General features: G+C 39.0%; 1 protein-coding gene across 4 annotated transcripts in view; it reads left to right on the top strand.

Annotated features, from left to right (window-relative positions):
- The window catches only part of MCTP2 (multiple C2 and transmembrane domain containing 2), a 104,903-nt gene that overhangs the window by 50,358 nt on the left and 28,499 nt on the right, over nt 1-26,046 (top strand). For all 4 annotated transcript variants that reach the window (XM_075713584.1, XM_075713583.1, XM_075713582.1 and 1 more), the window contains exons 14-16: nt 7,987-8,088; nt 8,832-8,906; nt 9,731-9,850. In XM_075713584.1, coding sequence (XP_075569699.1) covers nt 7,987-8,088; nt 8,832-8,906; nt 9,731-9,850 — 297 coding nt within the window. The remainder of the gene's footprint in view (nt 1-7,986; nt 8,089-8,831; nt 8,907-9,730; nt 9,851-26,046) is intronic.

The following is a 26,046-nucleotide window of genomic DNA, read 5'->3' as shown; positions in this document are numbered from 1 at the left end:
TAGAGGACAAAATTGCAGTATTGTTTTGAAACATCTCTGTGAAAGCATATTCACCTCTGCAGAAAGGCTGGCACACATCTCATGGTTAAGGCAAGAGTTTGTCTTTGAGTTTTAGAGGTGGGCTGCTGCAGAAAAGGCAGTAATCCAGCAACAGGTTAGTGGGGCTCTGTCCTAGCAGAGCCTGGAGAAATGAGAGGTTTCTAGAGGGGAAAGCAAAGGTCCCATCTGATCAAAACAGGCCGTTATACGCCCCACAGAGTCAACATAGATTAGGTAAGGGACCAATCAAGATCAGAGAGGGCAGCTGCAAATATTTGATGTTTCCAAATAAATAACGAACTGCCCAGAAAACTCTTGAACTGGCTTTGAGGGTATGATCCCAACCTAAGGAATGCTTTATAGCGGTAAAGAAATAGGCTAGTGTGCTCCAGTTTTGTTATTATTTTGTCTAAATAATATATTAGAAGAATATATTTCTTGAGTATGCGAATTAAAAGCAACATGGTTTCTGAATCTCTTCACAAAAGTGTGTTTGTTTTCATCCACCGTGTGCTCTTTCCAAGTTATTCTGGAGTCCAGAACAGGAACCCCTGCAATTTGGGGATAAGAAGAGCCTAAGCTATAGAAGCTGAGCAGTAAATACTGAGCTCTTGGTGCCCCACACACTGCCATGTGCTTTGCAATCCTCTTCCCTCTATGGTTCGGACTGCAAGTTCTTTTTGAGGTTGGGGATATTTTAGATTCTTTGTATATTTTAGTGGCTTGAGTTGTCAATATCTCCAGTTTTAGAACACTATTAGAGTCAGTTGGGCACGGAGGATGATTTGATGTTTACAGGGAGGAAAAAACCTCTTAACATCTTTTATTCCATTTTTGATCACTTCGTTAATTTTTCCCCAAGTCCTCGTATCTCTGATGTTACTGGAAGAGAGTGGCTGGAGCAGCTGCTCTCCTGCAGATCCAGTGCTTGCCAAATGGTCTGCATGATCGGCAGCAGGCTGTGTGGGCTCACAGTGAGAAGATGTTAGATTTGGATTTTCTGTTGATTTTATAGGCATTTGTCAAGTATCCCTTAGGAAGCATGTAACAAGGCAGAGGAGGGGAGTGCATGTGTGTGGTAATGTCCAAACTATTCAGCGTAGGTTTTTTGTCCAAGGTTTGAGGAAAAAAAAATAAAATAAAAATTGTTTATGCTTTTCCTTGCCAACTGATCGTCTTCCTTCCTGTCCAAACTTCTCTGCCTCCTATTTCAGTCAAATCTAGTGTAAATATATTCATCTCTGCTTCTGATTAAAAAACATTTTGCACCTATTAGTCTGCTCAGAGAACTGCAATTTTCTAAGCTCTTTTTCTTGAAATGGGAATTTTGATGTACGTTGTCATTTTGACTAAAAATTTGAATGTGTCCTTTGAACCATTTAGATAAATATGCTGAAAGAGAACAACAGTTAAAGACTCAAGGAAGCCTAGCAAATCATATAGGTTTAATTTCTCTAGGTAATCAGGCCTAATATTTGCTTTGCATTAAATTCCCTTTCAAAAATAGAAGTGGATTTGCCAGTTTTTTTCTTGTTAAAAATGCACAAGTTTGACTTGTGAGCTGTCAGCACATGAAGTAAGTTTACTTCAGGAATTGTTCATGGTTGACTAGGTTCTTTTCTTAATGAAAAATTGCTTTGAATAAAGTATATGTTGGAGGGATATGAAATGTTTAATTAATTTGACAATGAATTTTGGTTTAAATGTGTTCAGGAGTCTTACACTGGCGTTTTGCAAACATGCGTACACCTTCATCATCACATCAACACACGAATAACCTTACTGCACAAAAATTCAGAGATAGTGAAATTACTTATGCTTTCCATTATCCTTGACTGTGAGCTAGGCTTATTGCAGGCACCAAATAAGAAACATAAAAAATTGGGCAGCATGAGAGGAGTTTTAAAGTGTCAGATGATGAATAAAGCTGAAAACTTCATGTTCTTTTGATAGGCATGATGAAGCAATATTGGATGAATACACAATTTGCTTTGTTTCTCACACAGCTCTATTAATAATGCACCGTAGAGACATTGATTTTGATAGCATTACACTGAGTTTGGAATTTTCGCTATTTGTAGGTAGATGGGGGACAGAGGGAGAGAAGTGGTTATTTGCTTGCATTTTATCTTTAGCTTTTCCATGTTAATCAACCTATAGTATTTTTTTCCTCCTGCCCTTCTTTACATCAAACTACTGTCCTCCTCTAAAACACGTATAGGAGACCTCATCTCAAATACAGCTCTGGTCAGCCACATTCACAGAAGCAGAATTTAAACTGGAAAAGACACAGATTAGTGCTACCAAGATATTCAGCAAAATGGATTCCTCTCTTGCCAGAGGTGACCTGTAGAGTCTGGCTTGCCTAACCTTTGGGCTGAGAGGGAGATTTCATTCCCCAGGCTCTGAGAAAGCAAGAGAAGACCATTTACACCACTGAACAGAGCAGGCTTTTGTGCTAGAAACTGAAGATGATCCTGGGGAATGGAGAAGTAGGGCAAAAACTTCATTGCTTCAAGAAAGGAGTTTGATAGGTTTAGAAGTTTTGTAGGTTTTGGGGGACTTGAACTAATTATCAAAGAAGTCCTTTCCATCTCTGTGTTCCTTTGTGCCCTAGATCTTAGTAAAAGCAACCGTGTTTCTCTTTGTGAGGGTCTGTCTTTTTTGTTTTGCTTCAAGAGACTCCTATCTCCTGGAAGGCTGCAAGTTATTAGAGGCATGGGAGCATATAGTGTGCTTCAATGAATTTGAAAGCAGAGTATATCAAATATCCTCGTGCAGAAAGACCTTTGAGTGAAGAGTTGTATCGCAGAATGGAATGTTTTTTATCTGTTGAATTATCAGCTCAGAGTAGTCTTCAGCTGCACCCTTTTTTCAGCAAACAGGAAGAGGTCTGTGAAATGTTTTCAAGTGCCAAGCAAGGTCGGTAGCCAACGATACAGTGAAAACAAGTAGTATGACTTTCGCAAGCTTAATTATCTAAAACATGGCCTGGATTCAGAGAGCAGACACCTGACGATTGCAATTACTTAGCACTTGACCATAAATGCACAGCCTTTTTCAGGAGAAAGCTTTAGAGTTTGAGAAAAGTGAAAATGCTGCATTTATTTGATAGAGGCAGCTGTGAAGTGGGTAGTCTATTCTGACTTCTATCCCTATCATGAACCAGAAGTTTTGGAATGGGGAAAACAACCCACATCTCTTCCAGAAAAAATGATGCCTTGTTTCTGAAATGAAATTCTCCCCCAACCATGCACTACTCACTGAAATGGTATCAACAGGAATGTTTTTCTTGAGTACCACCTAGGATCCTTGTGCTCCCAGGGTTTTCAGCTCCTTCTCAGACTGCCTGGAAGCCCTCGTGTGGCTGCCTGCTTTCTTTCAGACCATCAGCTCCATATCTATTTGGTCTTTGGATATCAATCCTCTGCCAAGAACCCAAATTTCCATTCTCTTTTTGATCCCACAGAAGGTTGTTAAAAGTGAAATATTTGGGGCAAAGAGTTTTGGGATGAATGAATAGGCATTTCGTACAGAATCGAATCAAGGTATACTGCAAGACTGGGGAGAAACAAAAAACTCTTTATTCCTGTCCAGGTGGATCAAATATGTGGCTTGCTTTTATCTTTTCCTGGGGAAATATGTCCTTTGATAAGGGTAGGTGTGTGTCTATTACAAGACAGCTTTATGTTATTCAGGGCAAATGGTATGACATTGTGCATCAGCAATGAGCTCAAGCAGGAATATCAGAGGTCCCAAATGCTTTAGATGAATTACCCTTGGAGAGTAGCCATTACCCTTTCCACACGTCACGGGTGTTGATGTACAGAGGTTTAACCCAGCGTTCTTCTGTCAGGTCATCAATATATGACATTGAATCTGCATCAAAGCTGGATACAGAGTAAAGTTTTCTTAAAATCAATGTAAAAAAAAAAGCCACTAAACCATATTTCTTTGAGACAAGAGCAATGAAAAACCACCCTTTGCTGCATAAGGGTCCTGTCTTCTCCGTGTTTTGTGTCATATCAATCTCGGCTTTCGCTATTTCATTAAAATTCCCAAGCGGTCAGAAGGTTGTTGCTTAATAGATTTAGCATTGGCTGGCTACATCAATACTGTGTTTAGTCACATTTGTTTTACTGGGGACATCAGTGGGAAGAGTTTAGAAAATATATTCATTCATCTGAAAAGAACCTGGTGCACTTTAGGCCTTGACTGTACGGTGGTCTCACGTACCTGAATGTTTCCTTCAGCTAAAGCGCTGCCAGAAGTTGCCTCTGTAGGTCAAAATACTTAATGCACAAAGAATTTTAGCTTTTCTTCCAACTGATAATTTCCTGTGCATGGTGCTGTATGGAGAAGGGACTGTGACATAGAATATATGAATTGTTCTGTGAAAATATCGATACTGGTATTTTCTCTTTCTGTGTTGATTTAGAACAGGGAAATGCCCCAAATATCAGCAATTCCCATGGGATGAAAATCCTGACACTTTTTCAGAGGTTTTCTGACGGTGACCTTGCAAAATGAAGCATGTTGGTGGGGTAGGCACTACTGTCCTCATGTTAATCATCTGGTTATGGGCCATCTTGGTTGGTGATTGAGCTCCAGTATGTCGTATGCTATTAAGAAACTTTCAGAGAATGCAGGCATTATTATTCAGTGAGGATATAAAAGATCATCAGTAAAGGAAGAATATTGATTATGTCTCTTTAAGGACCTCGCCTGCAGATATTTTCACATTTCTTTTGAATAATCCTTTCCTTCCCTTTTCCCATAAGTAGATGTAAACATTCATAGGAAAGAGAACCTATTTTAGAGACAGCTATCAGGAATATTCATTGAGTGAAATCCATGTGAGATCAGGTACATAGCAGAAGGTGTTTGGGTGATAGAAGAAATCTGATCTTTCTGACATTTAGGTTCATCCTAGGACCCCAGCCCTGGCTGGTCACCTTTCCCACAGCTGGAGAAAGCATTTAAGCAGTCTTTGCGAACAGCAGAGACTAGAGAAAACTACCCAGAGAGGAGAAAAAAATAGATCCAAAATGAAATTAATATGACTGGCTGTCTCTCGAGGTTGAGGGAGACGTTGAACAGAATCTGAACTCTGGCCCAAGAACAGCATGCAATGAAAATGTAGAGTATTAAAAGCTATTTTGGATGTTTTCTTCTGGGCACAGTTGAGACATGTCACCGATCTAATCTCCATGCAGTCATGGGTGTTAGAATTACCCTACACCTTTTGCTGAACCGCGCTGGCTTAGCACATTGCCAAAACTGCAAGAGATATTTTTCTTTGACTTTTTTTGCAGGTTTTTTTTTTTTTTATCCAAATGAAAATGCAGTGGAGAAATGCCATTTTGTAGCCAGTTGTTCTTCTCTCTTGTGCTTTTTTTTCCTCTGAAGAAGGTCAAAAGCTAGGACATCTGTATGAATGTTTAGTCTTAGGCTGAGCTATAATTGCACATCTTTTACCAGACAAGTCAAACACTTAAAATTAAAGATGCCAAATGAAGCTGACTGTAAAACAGTATTTGCACTGCATTACTTTGTGCCCTGTTCAATTTTAAAATAGCAGCAACAACAATAATGACACCATTTAAAAAAGTTTCCCAAGCAACAAACAATCCCTATTTCCAAAGACAGAGGTGGAAGTTTTTTGTTGCTGATTTAAACCTTACTGTACAAACACACCTGCAGACACACCCAAAATGTTTGATTCAGCTCCAGCTCTTAAAATGAAGAGTCTTTTCCCCAAAGACAGAAGCATTTTTTGAGTGCAGAATACTGTGATATCGGACTCAGACCTTCTCAGTAGTGACAGCATTTCTTTTCCTTTTTCTATCAATTTAGCAGCATGTGACATTTTTTTCCTTGTTGGTTATGCTCTTGAAAGATGTAAGAAAGAAGTACATCCCAAGGAATGTGAGATGCAACTTCCCACTAGTTGTTGCTCCTAGGGTAATAGGAAGAAATGTTAGGAGAAATATGTGTAACTGAAATACAAGGAAATTCAGCCCCGAAATTAATAACTATGGAGAACCCAGAATTATGATATTGTGATATGTATTGGACACCTGCATCTCTGCAGACACACTGGGAACAACATACCTTCTGTCCTTTTGCAGGAGAGTCCATGAACCAAAGCTCGGTCTAAATGTGCTGCCGGTGGCATCCCCTTGGACCAAAGGGATAACAACTGCCAACCAAGTCTGCCTGGCCCTGTAGCTCTACCATCAGTAAATCCATTTTTCACTTAGTTTGGGAAATTGAACAAAATCCTTAATTTCCAAATAAATTTTGTTTTGTTTTTATCCAGTAGCAAAATTATTTTTTGCCCTTAATTGAGGGCAGGAAATACAAACTGTTGAAATAGCAGAATACTTTATGATGGGCCAACAATACTGTATGTGGCAGTTGGCCTGAGGACCTTCTGATGCCAGTTCATTTGGCCCTAGAAGAGGGGCTAGCCGCTTCAGCAGCTCTTCTGTTTTGGGGCTGCAGATTACCTGAGCCTGCTGGTCTGCAAAAGGTTTTTGCCTGCCCCTCTCTTGGGAGCTGCAGTGTCCTTTGCTGCCAACTTCAACCCTACATGAACTCTCTTGCAGTGAAAGCAGAGGTGCTTTGTGATCAGTTTGGTGCAGTGCCTATTACTGTTATTATTTATTTTTATTAAATAAATTCCACATATGTCTGCATAACTCGGCATTCTGTTAAGCAAAGTTTTGGATGAGAACATAATAAAAGCTGGAGTTCCTAGCTGGACACTCAGAGGGTGCAAAGTTGGTCTTTATGAGTCCTCTTCCCTTTCAACCGTTAGCCAGAGAACCCATCTACCCTTTGACGAGCTATTTGGTACAGAATAGGAAAGGATAGAGCAACATTGGGAAGGGAAGTGACCTGTCTCTTGTCTTGTGAAATCACTTGGTTCCCATTATGCTTCCCCCACACCTTACTCATTTCTACCGTAGTTTATATGAGCGCCTCTTCTAAATGCCAAAGCAGCAATAGCCGTTTTAAATATGGTTGCAATTTCATGCCCCCAAATTTCATCCGTTATCTTTAATCTTTGATCATTGCAGTCCCTGAATGTAGCTTTTTGGTAAGCTGCAGGTTTTTATGTTACTGCTGTTTAGAATTAACTGGTCTGCTTCCTAAAAAGCCAAATGTTTAATCAATACATATCCTACTGTGTATAATAAATACATTTCTGCCATCACTTTTTGAAGAGAGCATGCTTTTGATTTGAGCCAAATAGTTTACAAAATGGTGAGGGAGGTTTTTTTTGTTGGTTATTTTTTTTTTAATAGACGTTTAATGTGATAGGGCCAACCGGCGGTCTACAGCATAGAAACGGTATTGAAATTCAGAGGTGGGGTGGGGGGAGAAGTCTTTTACACGAATTAGTTAATTTTGAACATTTGTTACATTAGTATTCGCTCCACTTAAGCTGATTAATTTCTTTGGATTGCGTTTGTTTCCTGGGTAATAATTTGACAGCCTTGCAATAAACTAAGCGTTAAGAAGTGGGTTCGTGTACTGGAGTATGCAATAGGTAGGTAAGTTGTTGTTTGTGGCTCTTTTCCTGAACTTTGGAAGAAAAATCCCATTTTAAACCTGTAATAACGGAGGCTGATTACTTCCCATCAACTCACTGGCTTCCAGGGCAGAATTTTCAGACTGGTTATTGCGTGCGCTGCTCTACTATAAAGTACAAGGTCTGTAAATTAAAGTTGGACCATAAGAGATTTAATCTGCAATTTTATAGGTCTCTAATCCAACGGTCATTTTGTATTTCAGGCTCCAAGTATATTATCAGGGTTTGGGGAGGGGTTTTTTTTTGTGCTTGCGATTTATTTATCTATTTGTTTGTAGTGTCTTTAAATTATATTGTGAATTACAGCTGAGAAAATATTGATGCTTTTTCTCCCCCCCAAACTATAGATTAAAAACGGTAAACAAAGTTGTTACACGCTGAAGAATAAAGACTTGGAACGTGCTTCAAAAGGAGTAATTTACTTGGAGCTGGATGTCCTATTTAATCCTGTAAGTTGAAATATTTTCTCTTTGCTTATCTCTGGAGTAAGAAATGTGTGAATCTGCAAGGACGAGGGTGAGGGATGATGCTTTAAAAACTAGGAGCCAAACAGAAAAAGTCCCAACCTGATTGCATCTGGTGGTGGAGGGGTGTTTTGCACCTTTGGTGAAGAAGTATTGGGACATCAGAGCTCTGTGGTGGCCCCTCCAGGTGGATGCAGGGGCATTTTTGGACTGACAGTGACCACAGCTGCCTTAGGAAGGAGCTGCCGATTACTGTATACCACGGCTTCATTTGCAACAGGCAAAAAAGGGCTTAATATTTAGATTGTTATACATTACTTTTAACACCTCCTTCCTCCGCAAAAAGCTGACCCATGATGTTCTCTTCCCAGGGTGTTGACAGGAAAATTAATGGGGCATGGACCTGGCACACTTAGTTTTTAGGTGGGTGAGTCAGTCCCAATTGTTTATGCCCTACAGCCTTTCACTGAGTTAAATCCTATTTATTAAGGCCTTCGTGGGCTGTGCTGCAGCTCTGCTCTTGCTGAAGTGAGTCCAGCCTTGCCCAACTTAACTCATCCACATTTTTCCTAGCAGCTCCTCGTAAGTCGCATAGAGGCGGAAAACAGGGAGAGAGGCTGAGAAGAGTGAAAGATCCTGAAATTCCTAATCAACACTGGTGATACAAAGCTGAAATAGTGCATTTAAAAATACATGACATCTTTTTCTATTTTTTTTTTTTTTTAAAGGTAAAAGCAAGTATTAGAACATTCAAGCCCCGAGAAAAGCGCTTCACTGAGGAGAACCGCAAATTTTCTAAAAAGGTGAAGCTAGTCTCTGGGCTAAGTTCTTGCATTTGTTTTGGAAAGATTTGAGTTGCTGTAGCACAGTTGTGAGCATAAAACCTACTTATGCATAAAATACCAAACACATGTAAATTCTGTGTATTTCTGTATATATCAAAAGGTTTGTTTGTGTTAACATGAAATTGCTTTCTGATCTAGTTTGCATCAGTAGTTCTGCTTTGTGCTTTAGAGTGCAGAAGATGATAGCTGTGGATGTTGCACAGTTCGCAGCACCTAAAGCTCAATGAGAGCCTTATTCCCTTCTTTGGGAAGGAAGAAACCAGGTCTAAATTAGTTATATAAAAAGTCCATAGGATTCTAGAACAATGGCTGTTATTGTTTTCTTAAATAAAGGTGCACTATGACAAGGGTAAAATTCCCTATTTATTTCTATGGACTAATCCAAAACATGTAGAGAAGAGATTCCGTGTTTTGATTACATTCTCTCTGGCCCTTTTCCTGAGACATTGCTATATTTTGAGAATTGAAGAGGAACGAAGGTAGTTTTGTGTTACTGTTATATTTAGTTTTGGCATCAAGATGTGCTTTAGACGTGCTGCTTTTTTTTTTTTTTTCTTTTCTTCTTTTTTTCTAAGGGATGAGGAAAATCTGGAAGGTTTGGGTGTAATCAGAAGGCAGACAGGAGCTGGACTGTGTCTCTGAAATAGAGGCTTTATTTGTAATGTGTGCCCAGACATGCATTTGTAGCTTAAATTATCCCTGTTTCTGAAGCAATAGTAGGATATTAGAGTGTTTGATTAAACTCCTCTTCTCCTCCCCTCCTCCCACTCAATATTTATCAGATCTTATCAAGAAATGTTGATCGCGTGAAAAAAATCACCATGGCAATATGGAATACAATACAATTCCTTCGGAGCTGCTTTCTCTGGGAGTCCACGGTAAAGAGCGTGATAGCATTTGCGGTAAGTGGATTTCTTCTTTTATTGCATGAGGCTAAGTGACATAAGATCTCGAGTGTTACCATTTGTTCCTCTCCACTGGCGTAAAGCCCTTTATCGTTTGCTGTTATTGGTATTTTGTAGCTACATGACCGCAGGACTGTGGGTTTCAAGGCAGCTTGGGCCACGTTGGGCCTGATGGGCATGGAAATTAGACCTTCAGGAATAGCCTTTCTTTGCTCGGTGCAGAGGTGTTCACCAACCTGCACCGAGCACTGAGGATGCCCATGTCCATGGTGGGTGATGCCACCCTGTAAATGCTGTGACCATGTGATGACTCTGGATTTTTAAATTTTTTTTTTAAAAGATGGCAACTGGGTGGTAGGAAGGGAGGGAGGTGGTGGCCAAGAGGGTGATGCAGGGAGGTGCCTTTGATTTGGGTGATTCAATGAGCTGATGGGTCTTGTCCCTTCCATCTTCTATTGCAATGAGGCGCACTTTGCTGCAGGTTATCAATGCCTGCTATGCCCGTGTCCCTACGGCACGTAAGCAGCTCTGCTGACATCGCCTGTTGCAAATCTATTCTCTTGAGGGTAATAATACGTTGCTTTTAAAAAAAAAAAGAAACACCACCAAAAACAAAGGAAAAGGTTGGTCAGGGAGTTCTGCTGTGCTCTGCGAACAAAAAGCCAAGTTCTCCACCTGCATGTCCCACTTTTCAGCTCTCTCCTTTTTCCTCTTGGTAGTAAACACCCCATTTGCAGTTTTCTCATAATCCATTCAAGCGCAAAAAGGTTTTGCCTGCTTTTTATTCTGCGGTGTGACATTTTCTTCATGCTTGAAATGTCTGGCATGCCATTAAAGGTTGCAAAATCGTTTTGTGGTGGTCCAGCATGCAGAAAGAAAGTTTTTGAGTTGAGTGTTTATTAAGCAAAATAACAGCCACATCTCCAAGATTTCTCCTCCTTTTACTGTCTGTGAATTATAAGTCTCTCAAAGGTTCTTTTGAGGAAAACACTTCACAGTGTATTTGCTATAGATGAGTAAAGTGGACCATCCCTGATTGAAAGAAGCTCAGAGCAAAGACAGGGGAGCTGTCTTTCACCCTGCAGGTTAGAGGGATGACTGGCACATAAGAGTGTGTAGGATGAGAGGGCTTTTTCTGTGTTTTTTTTTCTTCCTGTTGCTTGAAGCTTATTTAGATCATATCTAAAGTTAATGGTTCAAGAGCTGGTGGAGAGCAGAGCAGCCGGTACCTTGCTGAAGAAGGTATGGCTGTGCAAAGGAGCTCTACAGTTGTGCACAAGGGAATTAAAGGGTCCATGCATGCTGGCGCTGGAAAGGGAGGGACATATGTAAAATCCCAGTGCCAGTGTCCTACCATCACTCTACAGCAAGAATCTAAGCACATATTTAAGGGATTTCCTCTTAAGAGATCTTGCACCAAAATACTTACGAAGTTACAGCTGTGAGATTTAGTTTTCTAGACTTAAGAAAAGTTTGGAAGTGGCAGAAAGGCAGAAAAATAAGAAGGCGGGAAAGTGGGTCTACGGAAAAAGGAATTGATTCCTAGTGAAAAGGAGGTTGAGCAGGTTACAACTTACAGACTATTAACATCTTTACTGGATACCATAATACTCCTGGTTTCCTGAAAGAAAGTGGGTAGTGGGAAAGGAATAAAAATACATGACTCTAAGAATAATTGCTGCAGGTTTCCTCTACAAACCAAAATTTAAGTCTATCTGATTTTTTCCACATGGAAATAATTCAACTCTGGCACTTAAAAATGAAGTGCTAATTACGTGTGTATCTCTCACTATTTCCAGCGTGTGCGTTCATAGTATTGAAAATACATACACAGCGTGATACGTGTAGCATCCCTCCCTGCCCCAATCTGTATGGAAAATCCACTTTTAACAGGTTAAATAAAAGGTGTACCAAATATTGCGTTTTTAAAATCATCATTCCTCAGTAAGCAACATCTAGACACCTTCAGTACCTGGCTTTGTATCAATTTAGCCTGTACTAAATTTGTCCTTATTGACGACCCGCTTGTGGCTGACCCTGAACACCAGAGGCGAGGAAGATGCACAAAGCTTCTCACCCATTTCTCAGCTGGGTTCATGAAACCATGGCTGGTAGCTTAAGTGCCAGCCAGGCCCACAAACTGTAAAATGCCCTGTTTTTTTCTTACAGATGTTGTCCCTTGGGCCACTGGCCGTAACTGTTGTGACCATATTCTACATATTCCACATGTCTTCACTGTTATAATCCCAGAGATGAGGTGGTCTTTAGGACACATCTCCCCTGTTGTATTGCTGTTGGTTTCCCTCTGCAGGTAGCCCATGCCCCTTCCTCTAAGGGGGAATAAAGGGAGGGACAAGGAGGAAGACGAGTAAACAGTATAATCATGTGAACCTTCTTTTCTTAAGCAATCGGGCAAAAATCACTGCCAGACAGAAGAAAATATTTGTGAGATCATCAGAGCATGGCAATAGGCGAGGACCTATCTTACACCTTCCTGTTTAAAGTCTTCATTACAGTGCACCTCCCTCCCCATTCACACTGACAGCTCCTGTGTGTGACAAGGACATTAGCTGCTACTTCTGGGTGCACAAGAGAAAAAGAGGGACAGATAAAGAGGGAGGAAACAGAGGACAGCACAGGCAGGACACAAGTAAATAAGAAAAATGCTGTCACCATGTTTTCTCATTGATAAGATACATCATCCCAAGCTAAATTTCTTTATTAGTTTGTAATGGTGAAAGGAGAAAATCCAAGAACATGTGAGTAGATTAATTTTTCTGTGCTGTAAAAATGAAATAATATTTTTTCAGCAGCATTCTGCAATTTTATTCTGATGACTTTTAACCTGACTTAATTGCATAGGCAGAGAGGACACTGATCAGAATTTTTTCAAGTTTAGAGGCTTTGGAAAGAGGGTTGAAAGGAAGGTGAGGTGAAAAGCAAAATTTCACTTTTGGTGATATTTGCCCTGCGCACCAAGGGTTTGGTGCAAATTGCCTTACACAAATTCTAGAAAAAACATCCTGGGTTGGAGGACAGTCACACGTGGGTTTTCTGCATTCTTTATAGTGTACATTTCTTCATTGGTCTGGTGTGAAAAATGGGGACACATGTTCGTGCCTGCCTGGGAATATCAGGAATATTCCCACAGGTGGAAAATGTTGGCTGTAGAGTTAATAGTGTTCATATACCAGGAGAGATCTTAAAAGACTTTGTCCATGTGTTCTCCTCCATCAATTCACGATTTGGGGGGATTTGCAGATTTTTAAGATCAAAAAGCTCTTCAGGATTTCCAGTCTGTTTATTTAATTTTGATATAGTTATCTCTATTCAACCCAATATGTTGCATTTTGACTGAAACGTGACTCTCAAAAAGGTCTTTATTTTAAAGATACCCAGAAACGTAGTCTAGTACATGCCTCTGTGGTTCTGCTCGTGTGCCTGACACTCTCCATATCCTACCCTGGACAATTTGCTCCTGGTTTCCAGGGTGAATGTCATGTTTTTAGCCTGGTTCCCATCCCTCCTTTCCCTTGTCACACCTTTCTCCATTGAGACATTGCCTCCATACTGTGTTACTGGTGTTCAAACAGCTGGACCTGGGTGGTGAAATGTGCCTATAGGAATGTCTGCTCACAAGTCATGTTGTATACCTGCATGATTATAAACTGTTTGTTTTTCCCACTTGTGCATATGAAAACTTGTGTTCTTACCTCTGTGATGCACTTTTAAACTGAATTTCTGACCAGGAATTCCTTCCACGTGCAAATGCTCCCTGCCTGCTCTGCTCCCCCTTCTTCCCTGGTCATGGAAGTTAAGTCCATAATAACTGAATCATTCTTACTGTACAGTATGTATTTTAAAAATATTTTAAAAGTTAATTTTAGTTACAGAATGATTTTCATGAGGAATTATGCATCATTGCACACTGTGCTTGTGATTTTATACATCATAATTACACCTTCTATTGACAGTTTTCTCTGCATTAATGGTAATTATGTCATTTAATGAAATTACAGTAATTGCATTAAAAACCCCCTATAATCTGGTGCAAATTAAAAGGATATATTGACTGGAATTTTTACTATCTTTTTTTTTTTTTTAAAGTTTGCATGATAGTTGCAAGAGACATTGACAGGATCAGGCAAATGATGGGAAACCAGCCACCGTAGCACCTCTGGTGTGACTGGCAGTGCTCGCTGCTGATTTGCTTCAGGGTCCCTGCACACTCACCCATGCCAACATACTTCATTTTTACTGGCAGCATGTCCCACTATATCAGGTTTAGGCTTCTTGCTAATCAAGGCTGCTGCCAGGATGGGTACAGGTGGGAGCTATTTTTCAGGCTCAGCCCTAGCTGGCAGCCTGGGTCAGCCAGACAAGGAATGCAGCATGCACAGGCAGTATTTATTTATTTTGCAGTGACATTGCAGTGTGTCTGATAATTATTTTATGATGGGTTAGTACCAGGAGGAAAGGAAGGAATCTGTGGTGATGCAACGTAATGTGTTGGAAATGTGGAGTTTCTTGTCAAACTGACTGCAGTTATTTAATGGTGGGCAGCTGGGAAAATGACAGATGTGGGATCATTTTGGAGCAGTTTGGGCTTCCCAAAAAGCCAGCTGATGCAAGAGTAGGGAAGCCCTGGGACTTCTGGATGCCCAGCAGAGCTGGTGGGGGTTGTGGATGCAGCAGGAAACCCAAACTTAAGCTTTTGAGCTCCTTGCTGCAGAGGTGAGATTTTGGCACCCTTCTCCATTGAGATCGCCAAAGCTTTTTAAATCCAGAGAGAGCTGGAGGATGTCCTGGTTTTTGGTGCTGTCCTCTTGGGCTGTGGGAACTGGAAGCCTGAGGAGTCACAGGGCAAGCTGGGTGAGGATGCACGTATGTGCATTACTGTGCCACTTTGCTTCAGTCCTAATCTGGGATAGCAGCAGAGAGATAGGTTCGACTCTGCAGCTCATGAACTTCTGGGCATCTCTGCCGAGTGTGCCATTTAACACGTTGCCACTTAGGCTTGTGATATGGAAGCTGGATCTCAGCCCAGTTAAGCTCATGTCATAGAGGAGACACCATTTTATTAGACGAACAACTTTTAATCCCTGTGGAGCTGCGTTATATTTATACTGATGACCTACAAGCAAAAAGCCATTATCTTGTTGACAGTGTCCTCTAAAATTGCTAATTGCATATCAGTAAGAGGGAAATATTCTTTTCCCTCAGGAAAGATGTTTGTTAACTCAAAATCTAAGCCTTCTAGAGTTTACTTGGGGTAAATCTTTCACTCTGCATGTGGACAAGTGTCTTCTGCCTGTTATGGTTAGACTTTCCCAAGCAAAACACAAAATGTTCCAGTCCTGTTTGTTCTAAGCATAATTCAACCCTGGACGTGACAACAATATACGGGTAAAACATCCAATTTAACTCATGCGTTGTTTTGCACCACAGTGATTTTTTTTTTTTTTTTCCCCCTTGATGGGAGGGGAGTTATAGATCAATAAAGGGAAATTCTTGGGACAAAAGTTCAACAGGGAATATGAGGAATCTGTGGAGAAGGGAGACCAGTAACAGCTATGAAATTGAAACAACTTAAGACAGACACAGAGTCACCAAGTATCTAATGGACCTCTGGCCAACCAAGCAGAGGATAGAGGATAATTATCACTGAGACTTTGCTCGTGATTTACCAGTAGATGGTAATAATTTGCTTTTCTATAGAGTGGGGAAGGAAGATGTGCTCTCACATGAGCTTCCCTAAAATCTTTCTTCTTCTCCCCATGAATTGTCTGCTCATTTTGAACAAGCAGTTCCCTGATACAAAGCATAAACCACCCCGCCATGACTACATGTGTAACTGATGAGAAGGGTACGGTCTTTTTTCTCTCTTTTTTTTTTTCATCCTCATAGCTGAAGATGAAATATAAATCATTGTTCCCAAACTATTCGGGAACAGCATTAAAGTAATGGCAGATTAAAATGTCTCCACATTAAAAAGCTAAATAAAATGAATAGATGTAATCCTAAAGAGAGAAGAATGAGTATTCTTCAAACACTGAATAGGGAACTTGGAAAAAGAAAAAGCTTTAAAAAAAGAAAAAAAGTATTAATGCAAAAGAGATGGTCTTTACTTCTGCTTTACTGTAGAGCTTTTGCTAAGGGCTTTTCTCAGCCCATTCGCAGCTTGTGTTTTGCTACAGTTTTAAAGAAGCAGTCGGCAAAGGGACGAATGCAGTTCCTATTTAAATAGAGGAGCTGTAAAATAACACTCTGGTACAAAAATTTGTTTGTATTTAAGGCTAGAGCTAGTGCTGGAGGAGCAGTGAAAGGCAGGGTTTCAGGAATTTGACCTAGTAAGTAATTCTTCAGAGCCCCTAATATTTCCTCCCTTCTTTCCCTCTGTAAATCCCTGGCAAAGGCACATCTTTAAAACTATTGTCTTGAACTCCAGTGAAAAGGCTGGATCAGAGGTATGTTTTTATTTCGAGCTATTATACCCCAGTAAAAGCATTTTCTTAATGACGAAGGAAACGTTTACATCCTGCTTCCTCCACGCTGCTCATGGCAGTGCCTGTGAAAATTCACCATTTGTGCATGCAAAGCCGTTAGGAGCACGTTACCTGACACATGCAAGTAACTGCTGAGATGAGAAACAGGCTTCTCTAGACAATTAAAGGAGATGGTTTTACCCTTCTCCCAGCAATTTTTACATTTCCAATATGATTCTTCTGTGGTTGAGGGGAATACGATTTAAGTTTGAGATCCCAGGCTTTGCTTTGCTGCAGCAGTTAAAATTCCTGGAATAGCAACAGTGATATTGATGATGCTGAGAGACACACAGCAAAGTAAACACATGTTATTTCCAGCTCTTTCAAAAATGCAAGAACAAAAAAGGACAAAGTTAATAGGGAAATAACCACTTAGAAGCTTAACAACATGATAAACAAGATTTAAGAAGCAAAGTTTGAAGCTTTGGAGTCGGGGTGAGAGCGAGCTGAGGGGAGACCAGTACAAATATCCTTTTTAACTTTAAAAAGGATAGATGGTCTTATGCTTCTAGCTCAGGGGTTTTGGGGGTTTGCTTTTTACCAGTGAAATGTTCCAAAATGAAAATAAAAACAAAACCGTATTTTGTATCCGAGGAGTAATATTAATTTCCCATGGGCCTGCTTAACAAGGCACCCTATATAAGGAGTCACTTGCTTTAGGGGTTGGAGAGCTTCATCTTAATTTGTCTATGCTGTGCTAATATTTTTGGGCAATGGTAGTGCTTTCTGTGTCGTGTACTCAAAACTTGCATGTGTCTCATAGGAATGATTCCCTTGCATGTGGTAATGAGAGACCCAAATCCCTGCATCTCACTCTTTAATTGCATTACGTTGTTTTTACTTGATGATAAAGCCTTTTAATACCTTGGTTATGTGTGTTAAACTTTATAGTCAAAGTATTCAGGTAAAAGTCCAGATCTGCTGGAGGATAAGCCTCTGTACAGCTGGTCAGCAGGAATGTGTATGCAACAGTGAGTAAATAATTAAAGTAACGAGAAAGAAATTCAGCTTTGTTATAGTATATAGATGTATCCCTAGAACGTGCCTGTCTTAAGATAAATGTATCTATCTAGCTATCTGTCTGTCTCCAGAACTGGATTGGAAATTTGTAATTTTCATCTGTTTGGCTATCTGATTACAGCCCACAAAGCCAAGCCTGAACGTGCAAACATTTTATCTAATTTAAAAAAAAAAAAAAAAAAAAAAAAGCCTAATGAAAAAGGGCTCTTTATAGCTAAAACCTGAACTAAATGCATCTGCAAACAGTTCTGACTGGCTTTCTGCTCGAGTTGTGACCTGTTGGAGAACTCTGCTCGGCGCTTGCATTTCCAGCTAATTTGATATTGCCTTTTTTTTTGTGGTTGAAGCTTTGTCATTTGTTTTGAAGCTGTCATTTTTATTAGTCTCCCTGGCTGATCTTTTTGGGCTCTCGTCAGGTGGTGTATGTTCTCCATTGTCTGCCTGGTCTTGGCAAGCTGTAGGTCCTTTTATTGCCATATGACGTGGGCGTGCTTGCAGCAGTAGCCTGTAATTATACCCACCACAGGTGACAGTTACAAGAGAGCTTTGGTAATAATTTTAGCTGCCTGATCTGATGTTTATGAAGAGTGAACCCTCTTTGTGGTCTGGCTGGAGTTTGCTATATTGTTTTGTACTTTAGCTGTTTGATTTATGAAGCCCATTTTTTTTTTTTCCTAATATAATGTCTTGTGGCTTTTGAAGTTCCGAAGTTTTGTAAGAGATTATTGTTGATCTTATGCCATTTTGAACATTTTCTATATATTTTTTCATATCTTGTATTTATTTTACTTTGTCCAGCAGGGTAAAATTGTACTCCTGCCTGTTGCTGGTTTTATTTGTATATTTAACATTGCTGAACTGCTGTTTCTAACCACACATTGGCCGATACTCTGTGTTCTCCTAGCTGTGAGACTAATCACAGATTAGCATTTGACTATGTTTTTTTTGCCTTTGACTATTATTTAACTGTTTTATTTAAAAAAAAAGATATTCAATATCTATAAAGGCAGCACTGGTTCCTTTACTCTCGATGGAATTGCAAAACTTGCATATGCCAAAGGTGAATTTAGCTCATGATTCTTACGTGTTACCTTACAAATCTACATCCTGACGTTAGGAATTTTCTACAAAAAATGTGGGAAAGACTGAAGTGCACACTGCCTGAAAGCTGGCTTTTCTCTTGTGGTGTATTTCTTTTTGCAGTTTTAGATTCTTTAGAGGAACTTCAGATTAAATGTCTTGAGCATCTTCTGAATTTGTGAGAAAGCAGTAATTTGTAATTCTTATCAATTAACTGGTAGGTTGAAAAACAAGAGCAATTTATTTGTAACCATTTGCTAGCTTATCTGGTCCTAACGAGATGATAGTCCATATCAGGATCCAGTCACTTTTATTTTCCTAATTTGCCTGTTGCCTTTCCTGAAATTTCACTGTATTCATAGATTAGAAATTACATAAACAAAGATGAAATTAGTATTCTAAGTTTAATGAAGCTGCATCTGTGTGAGAATCATTAAACAGGAGCATGAGAGAGAAGCTACTTACCCACCACTATTGGAAATACCAGAATTTGAGAAGCTTATATGTAAAATTCCGAAAGTCTGGCATGGATTTGCACTATGCAAGCTGTATGGAAAAAGGTATACAGCTCAGCCCAAATTAAAAAAAAAAAAAAAAAAGGTAGGAAGCCCATGGTATCTATTAGGAAAAAGGTATGTATTAGGAAGTGAAATTGTCATTAAAAGTAAAAATTCCTTTACTTTCTTAGTATGTGCTTTTTTCCCCCAGAACCCCAGGTGTATTGATTTTCTTTCAGTCAGGATCTGCTTGGTTTTGTCTCATTATTCACATTACTTTGACCTGGCACCTCTTAGAAAGTACTTTAAAGCACTTAGTTTTACAGAAAGATTGTAGATGTTGACTATTATCTCCCTTGTCATTGGTGGAGCAACCCTATCAGTATTTTGTGGTTTTTTCTTCTTCTTTTTTTTTTTATTTTTTAAAAGACAAATCCTTTATTTTTAACACAGATGTAAGCTTAGAACACTGCATTTCCTTGAAACATATAGGCAGTTTTGATTCTTCTAAAATGAGGGAATAAGTAAAGACATGTCTGTAGGTGGTTTAAATCACTGTAACTCCATTAACTTCAGCAAACCTACGTTATTTAACATCAGTTCAAAATCTCCATCCTCATTTTGGGGCAAATCCTGTGTGACAAGGAGTAGCAGGTTTTCTGAAGAGGAGGAAAATCCTGTAGGTGGCGATGGACCCCCATGAATGAGCCAGCTCTGGCACGCAGGCTTTTGTCAGATTTTTCTGGCAGGTTTTCTTTTTTCTTGCTTGAACTATTTTATTTTTAATTTAATTCACTGGTTCTCTCAGCGCTAATCTAACACTAGTTGCAGAAATCTTGACAACTGGAAGAAATTTCCTATTTGAAGGTAATGCAACATTTTGGTTTTATGATGGAGACAGATGCACCTTGAGGGGTTTCTCTTAAAGCATTCTACTTCTTGTGGGTCTATTTTTGTTTTTTTCTTTTTTTTTAAATAAGGAGTTAGATACTTTACGAGATCTGAAATAAAAGGGGATTAGTATAGAAGCTACAGAGCAAATATATTTTTTTTAAAAAAGCCTATTCTTTTTTAGTTTTATTTCACTAACTAAGATGTGCTTTGACTTAGAGGTTAGTCTGAAGCAACCAGGAAGTTCTCAGGTTGTTTAAGGATAGCAATAAAAATACCCTATATCAGAATATGTCCCTTCCATTTTTTTTCAGCATTCATTGGAAAATGAAGCTGGAGCAATGGGATAACTACAAAATCCCAGAAATCTGATTTAAAAAAACAGCCCTGCACTATTAATTATTAATAAATTTGACTACTGCCGCAATAAAGGATTACATTGGTACCAATAACATCAATAGAGTTTTGATCACTTCCCCCACCACTTCATGAAAATTAAATCTGTTAATCTTAATTGTGACATCTACACTGCAGTCAAGCTTAGCTTGGTTTCAGGTGTTTTTTTGTTGTTGTTGTTTTAAAGGCAGTGCTGTGATTTTGAGAAGTGTTAATAAATATGTAAAACATGTAGTGTTTTGTCCTAGCCTAATATGCTGATTTGTTTCAGCCTTAACATTGCTCATGTAAAGTCAGCATGTTTACTGAAAGGTGAGTGTCATATGTGAGCAAAAAGTCTCCACTAAAACAGCCTTTATTTACTCTGCTAGCTCAGGTTCAGAACTTTCTACTTGCTTTTTGGGAGAAGTCGCTGTCTTCTGTACCTTCCTTCAGCTTTCATCTTTCATTGGAACAGAGGAGCTGCACAGCTCTGTATCAAAGCCAATTGTCAACTTTCATTAGATGTATTCTATTGTTTGTTCAGATTAGAAATAACTGCATTACACTTTGACTTTGAAGGCTTGTTTGTTTTTAAATATACTAGCTATATGTGACCTTTTTGTCATTTGTGATGCACTTGGCCTGACAAATTTGAGATACCCATTTAAACAGCAGCAAAAACTATTTGTAGTGCAGGTACTTCACAAAAGGCACTTTTTGCAGCTCTAGAAAAGTAAAACAAAATCCTGCAGCTAATACAAAGTATTAATAGATTCATATAAAGTATTGTTAGCTAGCAGTGTACCTCAAATACATTGCATGAGGGGGAAAAAAACCCACTGCTTAGTGAGACTGCAGCACCCGTTATTTAGCGGCGGGTGGGAATCCAGTTAGCTGGTCTTAAAACCCCGTTATGCATGGTCCATATGAGAACTGTTCGGATGTGGCCTCTGTCAAAACATGATGGCAAGGAAGTCTAATTCCATTAAAAAAATGCACTAAGCAAATTTTAATAAAATGTTTAGAATATTAAATGGGAAATGCATAATTGATACAGTGATATTGGCTTTTTCTTTTTTTTTTTTTTTTTTTTTTTTTTAACTGGACATGCCCATCAGGAATTAGATGATGACTTGTTCTAGCAGTTAAGAAAACTTCCCCAGATACATCCATGTACACATTTGGGAAAATTATTTGCAATAATATATTTCAATTTCCTTAATAAACTAGACCTGTCTTCCTAATTCCCTTCCCCTCAAGTCCCTCCACGGGGGCTAAGAAATGAACTATTTTGAAATTAACTGTTTCTATGAATAAAACCCTAATCTGTGCTTTTTAAAAAATAGATTTATATTCCAAAACTGGGAAATAAACAGTGGCGGTAGAAAGGAAATATGAGATTAATAAAAATGAAGACGTTTTGCAGAGCTACTCTGGATTGTTTTACTCTTTTTTTTTTTCTTCTTCTTCTTTTCCTTTTTTTTCTTTGTTTTCTTTTTTCTGAGAAGTAGTACTTCTGTAACAGCATGCCTTGCAATGGCTTTCCTGCTTTCTATTTTAAAAGTTGTATGAATACTAGCAGAGACAGTGGTCCTTTAGTGCCCAGTGAATACTGTCTTACACAGTGATACCTATAGTAGCACATACAGAGTGACTGAGATCAAATGTTCTGGTTAAAAAGCCTTAGGGAAGCATTATGTGTCTGAGGTCTGATCTATTGTCTGGGAGGTCGGAGAGTGTTAATGCACTCTGCAAAGATTAGACTCCCTCTCTAATTGCTCCAACAGTTCCTTAAAGGATTTAAACAGTCAGGAAAGGTGATGCTCCTTGTCAATTTTTGTCTTCTGACAGCCGTTGAAGTTTATCTGTCTTTCCGTGGAGACCACTAGATCACATAAACCAGGCAATGTCAAAAGCATGAACCCTGAATTAGGACTGAGAGCAACAAATACCATTATTTACAACTTCGTTATTTCAGCTTTTAAATACTTTAGGGCTTGGGGACTGGATCACTCTTACATGCCATTCCATTTACATTTGGTGATGAGAGCTCCCAAAGCCCCAGGAAAAGTTTAACTCACTGAGTTTGATGCAAAGTCACTCTTTCGGTCCTGAAGTGGATCAGATTATTGTCTGCATCCCTTTGGGCATGGCTGGTGCTTCCCCACTGCACCTCTGTGGGACCGAGTCAGCGCGTGGAACAGCCACAGCTCCTGTATCGTAGTACTGCTTATTTAACTAACTGCAGTGCTAAATCGGAGTTACTGTGAGGAACTCTTTGCTATTTACCCCAAAATTTTCCTTTCCTTCACTAAGCCTGATAAGTACTCAATTTCCTTTGGTTCATAGAGCCTAAATCATGTATAAAAAAACCATTCAAAAATCTGGTAAAGCTCATGCAGGGAAGTTTTTCTGCTGCTTAACCAGCATGTCCACACTGACAAATACCTGACCCCCATCACTGGTTTTTGCAAAGCAAAATAAAAATTTGTCCAATGGATCAGGACCACTTAAAGGAACCAGTTTATTATTTTGCAGTCTAGCTATTTGAAAAGCAGCACCAAATAGTTTTGCTGCTGGTTTAGAGGACTAACCTGTTAAAATGGTTTATGTTTGCAAAGGATGCTTCTTTTCTTGGAAAAGAACTTTAAGAGCAAGGGATGAAAAAAGGTGAATGTTACAGGGAAAGGAGCAGCACAGCTCAACCATGGGAGAATTTGGAAGATTTAATATTTCTGCAACAAGGCCATGGTATCCTAATGTTGACAGTAGGGTAATGCTATTGTAATGAGAGTAGAATTTGACCTATCTTTTTAATAATGTCCGTTCCTGTTTCACAGATGTGAGTGTGTCCTAATTCACTGCAGCTCACACAACACAACAGGTCCTGCCGAACAGAGAGTCATCCTGTAGCTATTTTTTCTGGTGGATCAGAAGCTTTTTAAATTGAGATAGTGTCTGTCTTTTTGCTAGTCTTGCAGCATCTAAATGTGTTGGTGTATATAATCCATTTCACACATATAAATGTATAAATATGACCTATATAAATATACATATATTTAATGTCTCTTTTCTAGACTCTGAGCAGATGACTAATACAGCTGTTCAAAGGAGAAAAGGATTTTTTCAAAAAAAAAAAAACCAAACCCTCTTGGCTCTGAATCGGAAATTGAGGAGCAGAATTCATCAAGTGTATTCTGATCGTTCTCACATGGGTAGTTCCTCCTTCCCTTTCTGCATAGCATGTTCCTTTGCACTGTTGCTGTATTACATGAAATGTTTCATCTGTATATAAAAATTAAAAATTCAAACAAAAATCTGGCCCACATGAAGAACAGGCCCTTTGGGCATATGGTTCATTATGCATATTCGTTTAATTACTAAAACACTTGGGATGTCTCTACTGCCCTTGCTTTCAACTTGTAAAGTTGGATCTGTTCTGCAGCACAGAATATGTTGAACAGGCATGTGTCATAAAGGACTTCAGTTTTCTCCTACTTAAAACTCTATATAATGTTCTTGGCTGGATTGTTAGAATTTACTGAATATTAGTTCAATCCACTGCATCAAAACAGCAGTTCGGGATCTCTTTTCCCTTAACACCTTCTCTAACCCCAAAAAGGCAAATTTTACAGTGGTTAGTTCAGAGTTTTGTTTAGTATCAAAGTAATGTGAGACTGAGGATTTAGATTTCAGGCACATTCCCACAAAGCACCTAAAGTCACACGTTGAAGCTGTATAACTTTTATTAGCTAAGAAGGGATTGCTGTGATAGTGTGACTTTAATTGATTTTCAGGGCAAACAGGTGGTGATGGTTTAGGCATCCCCTAGCCTCCTGCCATTCCTAATTTGGAGCTGCACATATAATAGCTTTATTAAAATAAACAATCTTCTGGCTTTAGTTTTACCTGAACAGCTGCCTGAAATTGCAAGAGTCTTGCAAATTTTTTTTTTTTTTTTTTTGGATTGTTCTGTATTTTGGAAAGCAAGATGCTATAGGTCTGCTGGTGGAAAACCTCTATTACATAGTCATGCTGTCAAGACTGAGGATTTTTTTGTGTCGCTGTTGTTGCTAACTTACAATAGTCACATATTTAGAGTATAATTACAGTAAGTCTCCCAGTCATCTTCATGCATTTGTTCTGTAATGCAGCAATTTTGTCACACTGCAGATTATGAACCTGCTGAAATTATTTAAGTGTGTTGTAATCACTCTCACTGTTCTTGGTGTCCGGTGTGTGTGTCAGGGGTGGGGAGGGCTGGGGTTCAATTACGATTTTTGCTCTCCTCTTGACTACGGGAAATGGGTCTCTGGTAGATTAAGAGACCTTCTGAGCTCTGGCACGGGGCTGTGGTGGGGAATCCTATGTACATATAAGGAAAGAGAATAATCTGAAATTCTTTGCCTGAAAAGATGTCATCTCTACTGCTTTATATGTGCTTTATAGGTGTTTTTAGATTTCTGGTTTTGTGATCTGGGTTTACTGGGATTCTTTTTATTTTTAATCTTTTTAATTTAATTTTTTTGCTCCTTCTGCTCTGTTTCAGTCTGGAAACATTTCTTTAGGACTAGAGATTTTGGAAAAGAGGGTACCAGACAGTTTTGCAGCATTCATGTCTACAAGCATCCATTTTTAATTTACGTGTGTTTACTGAAATCTGGGTGGGTTTTTTTTTTTCCATGCCATAGTCGGAGACTGCCAGGGAAGTAACCTTATGTGCGATCCTCCTGCCACTGAACACTGAATTCAGTCTAATTAAACATACTCGCTTTATTAGAGCCCTTTTTCCTTTACTCATTCAGCTCTAATATACACTATGAACATGAAGGAGGAAGTCATTAAAGTAGTTTAAATGTATCATTTAAGCCTTCCATTTGCCACCAATTGTAACCCAGTGTTGAGAACCCAAAGTTAAAGAACGCTTCCACCAAATACTCCTTCCACTCGCTGTACAATTATGTCACCATCTGACCCTCACTGCTAATGTTTCTCACAATGTTAACAAATATGTCTCCAAAGTAAGTGGACATTTATCAGCTCAGCTAATGATAAATTTTTTCATGACCCTTTTAAGGTGTTCACCTTATCCAGAATAAATAAAATTAACCTACATTTTTGCCTCCTTTTAAATAGCACAGATATTTTTTTCTGACACTTTTTAGAAGAATTATTTACTGTAAGATCAGGCTTTTAACTTACATAACGCCTGTCTTCCCTGCAAATAGATCATAACTTTCTGTATGAGAATAATCCTAAAACTATGACCCTGCTGATAAACAAACCAAAAATATTAGAGATAAAAATGACCACTTAATTTAGCTACGATATAAAACAACAGATTTTTTTTTTTGGCATGCCACCCCTGCTTTGTTTTAGGATCTTCCCACATTGCCTTTGTCTGTGATAGTTACCCCTTTAGAAATAACATGCAGATTTATTCCCCTGACCCACTCCCAGTAGATTACCTCAAAAGATAGAAAACTGTTGTAATATTTTTTCCCTGTTTTTTTCAATTTTAAGCTTTATTGCTTGAAGGTCTTAACTGTATTTTACTTGGCACAGGAAATGTAAAATAAGTTAGATAAAAGCATCAGGGAAAAATTAGACCAGTCAGCATGCTAGCAAACAGGTATTTCTTCAGTGTCTGCAGCCTAAAAGGATTTGAAGTCTTTTATTCTAAAACTGTTGTACATGCATAAATACAGAACCCGAAACTTGTGGTGTTGTAGTTGGTTTTGTTTTGATTAACCTCTTTTGGGGTTAGGGATAAAGAGAAAGT

The sequence above is a fragment of the Pelecanus crispus genome, chromosome 7 (assembly GCF_030463565.1).
Source record: "Pelecanus crispus isolate bPelCri1 chromosome 7, bPelCri1.pri, whole genome shotgun sequence".
Lineage (NCBI taxonomy): Eukaryota > Metazoa > Chordata > Aves > Pelecaniformes > Pelecanidae > Pelecanus > Pelecanus crispus.
This window is presented reverse-complemented; position numbering and strand designations above follow the sequence as displayed.